At 46.4% G+C, this 10,063-nt stretch overlaps 1 protein-coding gene across 1 annotated transcript; it reads right to left on the bottom strand.

Moving 5' to 3' along the window:
* Positions 1 to 3,214: 3,214 nt before the first annotated feature.
* On the bottom strand, positions 3,215 to 9,673 carry LOC126522301 (uncharacterized). Its single transcript, XM_050171029.2, has 3 exons — positions 9,379 to 9,673; positions 8,709 to 8,975; positions 3,215 to 8,599 (listed from the first exon to the last, which is right to left on the bottom strand). The coding sequence occupies exons 1-3, from the start codon at positions 9,608 to 9,610 to the stop codon at positions 7,566 to 7,568; spliced, it is 1,533 nt and encodes a 510-aa protein (XP_050026986.1). The 5' UTR covers positions 9,611 to 9,673; the 3' UTR covers positions 3,215 to 7,565.
* Between the last annotated feature and the right edge of the window lie 390 nt (positions 9,674 to 10,063).

Below are 10,063 nucleotides of genomic sequence, written 5' to 3'. Positions count from 1 at the left end.
TGGGGGCGAAATGCGAAAACACCCGTGTACTTAGATTTAAGGGCACGTTAAAGAACCCCAGGTGGTCGAAATTTCCGGAGTCCTCCACTACGGCGTGCCTCAAAATCAGAAAGTGGTTTTGGCACGTAAAACCCCATAATTTAATTTTAACTTGTAAGAACATCCCTACTGAGCAAACGAAACCGAAACCGACAAAAACACATTTTTGTGTGGACCTAGCGGGCGTTCTATTTCTTTCCTCCATGGTTCTTTCTGTTGATGGCGCTGCTCTGCCACTGCCCGATTGGAGGATTGGTGGAAGAGAAGTAGAGAAACGGCAAAAGACGGAGACGTACAAAAGCACAGTTCGCAATAGGGATCAGAAAGTTTGGACGTGGTAGTTCATAGTGTTTTTTTTTTTTTTCATTGGTTAACCTCATAGAGTTTCTCACTATAACACCTAGAGGGTAATCTGGCGCCACCGTCTATGGGAGTTTCTTAAGGGGGCACCGTGCCGTCATGGGAATGACGGTATATGTATGTTCTAGTACACTGCAGTATATGTGTCTGCGAGGCTCGTGTTGGCTGGTGTTGTAAGAGGCTTCGTCTAAAACGTGGATATGGCTACGCAAATAACGCGTTCTCAAAGTAAGATCTTCATAAAATGTTTCCATTCACGCATATTACATCTTTACTCACCCACGATGCATGACCAAGCGAAGACAGGCAAGAACAGACGACCAACTGTTTCAAAGCGAGCGCGAACCTTGTCGTCTGTCCTCCAACTTTACATGGGTTGCACGTGACGTCAGTTCCGGCTTGCAAGTCGCGAGTGCGCCATCTTTGAGAACGACCGCGTCAGGACGCACGCTTATACCGCCTACCGCCGCGCCTGAGCTTGATGTCGTTCGGTTTATCTTTGCGACATGACGAAAGAAAATTTGCACGCGCTTTGTCCATCATACTCTGAAGAGCTCGTAGGACCGACTCGGGCACGTTACAGAGCGAAGATCGAAATGTGTGACGGCATCGACCCTTATGAACTGTGCATCGGCAAGGACGCTACGCCGAACGTCGACTTGCTGCCCACCGTCACGCACGCCGACATCGTCAATTACTTGGTGCTTTCAACAAGTCACGTTACTTTGCAACAGATGAAGGCGTACAAATCCTTAGAAGGCCACAATTATTTTACGAGCGGATGGGTCAAGAGCATCGCAGCAAAGCAGCTGGCATCAGAGCGCGTCATCGTTTTGAGCGAGGTTAGTAAATTATCGGGTAACACTGAACTTAGTGTCACACATTACTTCCCCCTCTTTTTTGGCTTCTGGATTGGATTGGCGCGGCTCGCTACGTGCTTGCGCGCGCTTTTCCGAGCGCAGATTGGTGTGCGCCTGGTTTCTGCACTAGGCTGTTATGCGATCGCTTTTTCGAGCGCAGATTGATGTGAGCCTGGTTTCTGCACTAGGCTTTTGTACGATCGCTTGTCGCTGCTTTCCTTTGTGTGACATTAAGTTCAGTGTTACCCCTGCAAGGACCTGGGGTTCAACCCGGACCAAAAAACCTGCGAACGCGAAGTCGTCACATTGTATAGGAAGACTCAGAACGGACGCCGGGCTGCCTTCCGGTGCAACAGGTACCGAAATCAGCTGTCGCAGTTACACGGTACTGCTGCACTGCACGGGCAGAGAGGTGAGGGAAGTTACTTCGCCAACACGGACCGCCTGCGTGAGCAAAAACATAGGCACGTGGCTCTTGAAGGAGATGACCGGCGACTTGTTTAATCTGTCGGACCATGTCATCGCCGACTGGAGGAACTACGCTCGTGAGGTCGTGCGGGACGAGCTGCTGGCGCGACCCCCACTCGGTGGCCCCGGGAGGATTGTGCAAATTGATGAATGCCTCCTTTGCGGCAAGCGAAAATACAATCGAGGCCGCCTGATGACGGGCGACAACGTTCCGCCGAGCCGCCAAACTTACGGCGGCATTGCAGATCGTGGACCATGGGTATTCGGCATGATCTGCGTGACCACCGGGGAGCTCCGACTATTCAAGGTCGACCGACGAGACGCGGCGACGCTAGGCCCCATTATTGCAGCCAACGTTGAACCGGGGACCACCATCCACAGTGATGAATGGGCCGCATACAACTGCATCCCGAACTTAGTGGGGGCTAACGGAGCAAGACTGAATTTGCAATGGGAGACTGTTAACCACAGCATGAACTTTGTAGACCCGATCACGGGCGCTCACACCCAAAAAAATCGAAAGTTACTGGCAGAAGGTGAAGCGCCACCTCGTCTCCGCCGGCTACAGGGTAACTGCACAGCTTCTCGAGTCGCACCTCATATGGCTGTGGTGGGCGTCGATTATGGGCACATGCGCTGCAAGGACTCGTTTCTGCGTTTATTAGAAGCGATCGCACGGCGCTATCCAGTGTGACAAAGTAATGGAAAATAAAGCGCACTTTTCTGACCCTTTGCTTTTGTATGAATGTTTCCCGGCATTGCTGCGCGCTTCCATACACGGTACCCCGCGGTGCAGCACTTCCGCAATAAGCGACGCTCACTTCGCATTTTGAAAGCCCAGTGCAAAAAAGCAGGCGCACACCGAGTCTGTGCGCCTGCACCAAGCCGCGCCGAATCAATCCAGAGGAAAGGAAAGCAGCGACAAGCGATCGTACAAAAGCCTAGTGCAGAAACCAGGCGCACACCAATCTGCGCTCGGAAAAGCGCGCGCAAGCACGTAGCGAGCCGCGCCAATCCAATCCAGAAGTCAAGAAAGAGGGGGGATGTAATGTGTGACACTAAGTTCAGTGTTACCAAATTATCGATCGTTAAGCTCCGCATTTTTTTATTTCTCCAAATTTACGCTTTGTGTTCCTGTAGACTGTCTGATTTGTTTCTTTTTTGTTGTTGAGCGTAACCATTTTGTTGCCTAGCACGCGTACAGCGGCAACTTGAGAACAAGTGGTTAGAAAATGGTGCACAAGTTGTTAACATATGACCAAGCAAAGCATCACAACTGTCACAACTGTTAGAAAAATTACTTTCTCAACTGCTTGCTATAGAGCGAGCTTTTCTGAACCTTGTAAAGCGCAAGTGAAACCATGGTGCTCCTGCCACATTTTGTGGATAAAGTGGCGTACAACCACACAACAAACTGTTGCTGGTGCTCAGCAAAGTGGTCGTATGAAAAAGTATATTATCTGAGGTCATTTTATTCGAAAACAGTATTGGTGGAAATCAGTTTATTTGACATTTCACATTTCAAAAACTGTATTTGCTGAAATCATGTTGTTTGACATTTCAGGTCAACCACTCTCAGCGCCTACGGGAGGTACCCCTTAAAGTGTGGATTCTTGCCAAAGCAGATGGAACTGTCGGGACAGCGCATTGCACGTGCATGGCAGGTGTAGGCGAAGCATGCTCGCATGTTGCTGCTACACTTTTTGCCATAGAGACAGCTGTGAGGCTGAGGGACTCCGTTACTTGTACTGAAAAGAAAAATACATGGCTGCCAGCTCATAGCCGGAATGTTGAATTCCGAAGGCTAAGGGAAATCGACTTTTCTTCGTCAAAAGCAAAGAAGAAAAAGATGGACAACATTATAAACAGTACTATTACTGCACATGTAACCCCTTCATCACATAGGCTACTGCCAATCCCCGCTGCGACAGATGCAGAGCTTGAGCAGTGCTTTTCAGCAATAGCAGATGCAGGAGTGACGCCAGCGTTGTTTACTCTGCATGAAAAATATAGCTCTCTTTTTCATCCACCACGAGCAAAAGAGCCTTTACTTCTTCGAACCCTAATGTGTGAAGAGGCCGCTTCTGAGGATTTGCCTGCTCTGGTGAGCCGAGCCGAAGAGTTTTTGAAAGAAATGGTGATAACAGAAGATATGGTGCAGCATGTCGAAGCCGTAACAAGAGAGCAGTCAAAATGTGCAAAGTGGTTTGCATTTAGAGCTGGACGAGTAACAGCTTCAGTTATGAAGAGTGTGTGTAGGACAAACGTGGACTACCCGTCAATAAGCTTGTTGAGAAGAATCTGCTACCCAGAGAAAAACAAGTTTTCATCTGAAGCCACAGACTGGGGACTCAAGCATGAAAGTGCTGCCCTCTCCAAGTACCAAGCAAATGCAGTGCAATGCCACAACAATGTGACACTAAGGAGGGCCGGCGTTTGTTTAAGTGCCAAATATCCCCACCTTTCAGCATCCCCAGATGCTATTGTCAGCTGTCTATGCTGCGGTGAAGGCATTGTTGAAGTAAAATGCCCTTATTCACTTGCAGTACAAGGACTAGAAGCAGCATTGAGCAACAAAGATTTCTGCCTGGAAGCTAGTCCAGAAGGACCTCGCTTAAAGAGGACGCACGAGTATTTCTACCAAGTCCAAACACAGCTGGCAATGTGTGCGGTGAAATACTGCGACTTTGTCGTTTGGACGCCAACTTCTGTACATATTGAAAGAATAGTGGAAGATTGTGCATTCTTTCAAGGAATTCTGGAATTGGCAACACGATTTTTCACACATGTTGTGCTACCTGAAATGTTTTCACAATACTTCACCCGAAAAGATACACCAAAGGCTGGCACTAGTGCTAAAAGATCTGTGTACTGTTACTGTCGAGGCCCAGAAACAGGAAGAATGGTGGCATGTGATGGGGAACACTGCCCATACAAATGGTTCCACTACTCGTGCATTGGAATGAAGCGGGCACCAAAGCAGAAGCACTGGTATTGTGCAGACTGTGCTCAACTGGAGAAATCTTAGCAGAGTCCCTGGAACAAAAGCCCCAAGCTTTCACAAATATGTTACCATGAGTTCTGTGTCAGCAATTGCAGAAGATACTTCAAATCAGACTTGTAGCTAATGAAGGATTTATGGATTTAGCATGGCGACAAGCTCTCATCAGCTACATACAAATGGTATGGGAAAGATCACATGTGGAAAAGGAAGAAACTCCTAAAGAAGTTTGGCCACATAACCAGCCACTGCTACAATGCTCTACTCGAGTGGCGCTATGCATTCCGAGATGGTGTCTTGTGATCTGCTGTGCAATGTCTCTTGGAACACACACCGAAACAGAAGGTCATACTCATCCGTCACACATGTGGGGACCAATCAAACTATTCTATGCCCGAGTACAAGCTAGGCGAACGACAGAAGGGTTGAAAGACAACTGTAACTCTCAATGTACATGGACTTTCCCCTTCAAGTTGCAACGGTGGTTTCAATTGCATTTGTCTTTGATGTGATGCAGATTTCAGAGCTCACTAGGCAAGACTGCTTTGTCAGTGCGGTATGAAGAGAAAGCTTCAATCAGTATATCACACTGCCAACAATAAAGAGATTGGGTAGTTAGCACCCGTCCTGTGGTATGTTTCTTTTGTGTCCTTGTTCCTTAGTGCTGAATGAATGTTATTTATTCATACTGTCAGCACTGCCAAGACAGGAGTTGCGATTACAGAGCAATATAAAATAGAAATACAAGGTGGAATGTTAGAGGCTCGTGTACTGTACGCTGTCAGTGCACGTTAAAAAACCCGAGGTGGACGAAGTTTCCCGAGCCCTCCACTACGGCGTCTCTCATACCCCGAGTCATTTTGGGACGTAAAACCCCATAAACAAACAAATAGTGTAAAATCAGACATTTGATAATTCAGGTCACAGAATTTAGGTTAAAAAAAGTACAACTTAACAAAACATCTGAACAAAATTGGTTTCCTAGATACCATTCACAAAGCAAGCCATACTTTAACCAGAAGTAAGATCCAAAACATCAACGTATCATTGCATCAGCAGGAATACAAATAATGTTTCAAGCAAAGCAACTAGAAACAGTATAGTGCTCCCAGACAGGTGCAAACAGCAAACAAACAATTGCAAGATAGATTCGAACAAAATTGCATATTATATGGGTCACAAACATACAAATTCAAAACAGACAAAAATATTACGCAAGGGCGTTTTCAAAACTTCTAGGTCGGAACACTGAACAATCGCTTTTGATAATTTCAGTCATTGATAGTACGAACCAGAAAAAAATTTTTGATAGTCTGCTCAAAAATCAAGCAGTGCGATGTTTGGGATGTTTTGTTCTGCTAAGAGAGAACTGGCAGCCTCTATGCTGAGTACAGTAAAAAAATTACAGGTAAAAATTTGTTACAGGTAAATTGCACAGTGTATGCAACAATCATGATCGTCAGCCTGGTTACGCCCACTGCAGGGCAAAGGCCTCCCCCATACTTCTCCAATTACCCCGGTCATGTGCTAATTGTGGCCATCTTATCCCTGCAAACTTCTTAATCTCATTCAACCACCTAACTTTCTGCCGCCCCCTGCTACGCTTCCCATCCCTTGGAATCTGCTCTTTTCTTATCCCTTAACGTTACTCCTATCATTCTTCTTTCCATAGCTCGTTGCGTCGTCCTCAATTTAAGTAGAACCCTTTTCGTAAGCCTCCAGGTTTCTGCCCCGTACGTGAGTACTGGTAAGACACAGCAATTATATACTTTTCTCTTGAGGGATAATGGCAACCTGCTGTTCATGATCTGCAAATGCCTGCCTAACACACCCCAGCCCATTCTTATTCTTCTGATTATTTCATTCTCATGATCCGGATCAGCAGTCACTACCTGCCCTAAGTAGGTGTATTCCCTTACCACTTCCAGTGCCTTGCTACCTATTGTAAATTGCAGTTCTCTTCCGAGACTGTTAGACATTCCTTTAGTTTTCTGCAGATTAATTTTTTGACCCACTCTTCTGCTTTGCCTCTCCAGGTCAGTGAGCATACATTGCAATTGGTCCCCTGAGTTACTAAGCAAGGCAATATCATCAGCGAATCGCAAGTTACTGAGGTATTCTCCATTAACTCTTATCCCCAATTCTTCCCAATCCAGGTCTCTCAATCCCTCCTGTAAACACGCTGTGAATAGCATTGAAGAGATTGTATCTCCTTGCCTGATACCTTTTTTTATTGGGATTTTGTTGCTTTCTTTATGGAGGACTACGGTGGCTGTGGAGCCGCTATATATCTCAGTATATTTACATACGGCTCGTCTATGCCCCGAGTCCATGATGTCTGCATGACTGCTGAGGTTTCGACTGAATCAAACGCTTTCTCGTAATCAATGAAAGCTATATATAAGGGTTGGTTATCTTCCGCACATTTCTCTATCACCTGATTGATAGTGTGAATATGGTCTATTGAGTAGCCTTTATGGAATCCTGCCTGGTAACGGACAGTAAGCTGATCGGTCTATAATTTTTCAAGTCTTTGGTGTCCCCTTTCTTATGGATTAGGATTATGTTAGTGTTCTTCCAAGATTCCGGTACGCTCGAGGTCATGAGGCATTGTGTATACAGGGTGGCCAGTTTTTCTAGAACAATGTGCGCACCATCCTTCAACAAATCTGCTGTTACCTGATACTCCCCAGCTGCCTTCCCCCTTTGCATAGCTCCCAAGGCGTTCTTTACTTCTTCCGGCATTACTTGTGGGAGTTCAAATTCCTCTAGACTATTCTCTCTCACATTATCGTGCAAGAATAGCCTTTTCCAAATACCACGCATACTCGGCAAGCTTAGCTACATGGCTCTGGATTTGCAGGAACAACAGATTGACAGAAATTTGTCAGTGCACAGCAAACGTTGACGATTTTATCTAGAGGTGTGAACTGGTGTCCCTGTTTGAGAGTCGCATACTCTAGTGACAGAACGGATTTCATTATGACATACTTGTTACGAACCAAGCCGATCACCCTCTCAACGTGAATTCTGACATTTGCAATATTTCTCGTTGCCTCGACATCCACTGCTGACAATTGTCTTTTGCCTTTGGTGAATGCAGGTATGTGGAGCTTTGCACAGTACAAGCCTACACTGTCGGCAATATCAAAGCCTCTGTCAGCCAGTACCACATCACCATGAGATAAATGGTCAAGAATGCCGCAGTGTTCAGTAATATGTTTGTCAGGGGTCCTGCCTCCCCAACCATCGGAAATAAAGGTGATCACTCCCTGAGGACATATTCCGATAAGGTACTTGGCTGTATTGCTAGATTTGTACTGGGACCAAGTCTGACATCTTGGTTGCAGGGATGACGGCCGTTCAAGCTTGATCTCAAAGCAGTCGACTATGACCGCTACCTTTTCTCCGAATGATTCAAAAAAGGCTTGAGGCATTGTCCTCCTTATTGCTTGCCTTGAGGGCCATGACATCAGAGGCTTCAGTCTGCAAAATGCAACGTGTAGCCATTTGTCAAATATCCGACATACTGTCGATTCCGATATATTAAAGCGGTAAGCAAGGTCTTGGTATGGCAGGTTCAACTTAAGCTTCATTAAGAACACTAAAAATTCTTGAAACTTTACCAATGAGTTTTGTGGTGTGTGTTTAACAAACTTCTCTAGCAGGTTGAACACAGCCATTAAAACTACAAAATTTGGAAGGCCTGTGTAGAATGACACTTTGTTGGGGTCTTCACGCAGGGACGCCTCCGACATTTCCATTTCCTCTTTTTGCTGTTTCAACGTGGCCAGCTCAACGGATAGTTTGCGGTAATCTTCTTCTAGCAATTGGAGGTCTCTGCACGTGAGCTCAGTTTGGACTTCTGCCTCTGGAAAAAGAAACAGATCAACAGAATTGCCTGTCAGTGTGAAACTCAGGACATAATAAAATTGAGAAACCTTTAGACTAACATGCTTGGGAATCATATGCACACGAACCTGTCGTTGTAGTAGACTCCAGAATGGGGCCCATTGGAGTGAGCTCATCAGGCTCTAGTTCCGAGCCTATGGCGTGCTCAGGTGGCGTTACAGGCCTCACGGGCTGCTTGCACACTGCAGCAGCACGTGGCTTGTTCTGCTGTCGCCGTTTACACCGCATGTAACGCGCGGATGAAACCACAGTAGTGCGGTCATAACGGCCGTGGCCCAGCCGCAGACTCGGTGCCCAGTCCGGATTTCCATCGTCCATCAAACAGGCAGGCTTCCCTTTAAAAGAACACACATGCAAATGCATTAACTGCACATGTACCGTGTATTAATTGCAATTTAAAGCGCACAGTTGGCAATCTACAGAGCTTTGACTAGCGCTTTCAGAAAAAGCTCGTGTGAACGCCGCGGGTAAACAAACAATTTCGGCAGCAGTTTCCATCGTCCATCAAATTGGCAGGCTTCCCTTTAAAAGGATACACATGCAAATGCATTAACTACACATGTACCGTGTATAAATTGCAATTTAAAGCGCACAGTTGGCAATCTACTGAGCTTTGACTAGCGCTTTCAGAAAAAGCTCGTGTGAACGCCGCGGGTAAACAAACAATTTCGGCAGCAGGAAAGAGAAGCGGCCAGGCGAGTTAGTGTTATAAAAGGCGTAATCTGAAAATTCCTTTACCTTTGACGAAGTGAAGACCGCAAACACGGACATACTTGTCATTCTTCAAGTCCTTTCTATTTATCCTTGCCAGCCAAACGCTCCGGCGCTGCTCAGACAAGAGCCTCGTTCGTTCACACTGGTTCTTAATAACCGCGGGCAAACTAAACAGTCCGATGTGTGGCTGTGCCTTGTCCTTGATAGCAGAAGAATCGCTTCTCGTTCTGCAGCCAAAAATGGCACAAATTGTCATCGTGAATCTGGAGTTGTCGGTCTTCTACTACTGCAGAGTACACGACCCAGCACGATCTCCGCAGCAAGTGTTCTCAAACATGGCGGTTTCCGGTTTCCTGGCTTGCGGATGTGACGTTGGTGCAACCCATGTTTAGCGGCCCGCTGATACTTTTTACGTAACATGTAGTCGTACACACAATAACAAGTTCTCATAGTTAAACAAAACATATTCTCGCGTAATAATAAATCTAAAACAGCTTTTCACGTGCTGTTCTAGTAGAAAATGAATCATTGTGACAGACGGAACGGTACTTGCCAAGCGCGTCTTCAAGGTGTCCTGTCTCTACGAGAACGATGCCAATCCGAATCCACAACATACCGGCATTCCCAACGAGACGGTCATTAGAGGAAACGCCAGTTCACGGGATTGGCCAGTCGTTTCAGCGGGTGCGAGAGAGAAAATCTGGGGGCG

This window comes from Dermacentor andersoni, chromosome 6 (genome assembly GCF_023375885.2).
Source record: "Dermacentor andersoni chromosome 6, qqDerAnde1_hic_scaffold, whole genome shotgun sequence".
NCBI lineage: Eukaryota > Metazoa > Arthropoda > Arachnida > Ixodida > Ixodidae > Dermacentor > Dermacentor andersoni.
Note: the sequence above shows the minus strand (reverse complement) of the source record. Positions and strands in the feature narration are given on the sequence as shown.

Excerpts from the sequence above, each read along its gene's own strand:
- LOC126522301 (XM_050171029.2), bottom strand. The coding sequence starts at position 9,610 with ATGACAATTTGTGCCATTTTTGGCTGCAGAACGAGAAGCGATTCTTCT. Across the intron at positions 8,976-9,378 it reads CGGTCTTCACTTCGTCAAAG|GGAAGCCTGCCTGTTTGATG; the intron begins GTAAAGGAATTT and ends GTTCTTTTAAAG. Across the intron at positions 8,600-8,708 it reads GGAGTCTACTACAACGACAG|AGGCAGAAGTCCAAACTGAG; the intron begins GTTCGTGTGCAT and ends TTCTTTTTCCAG.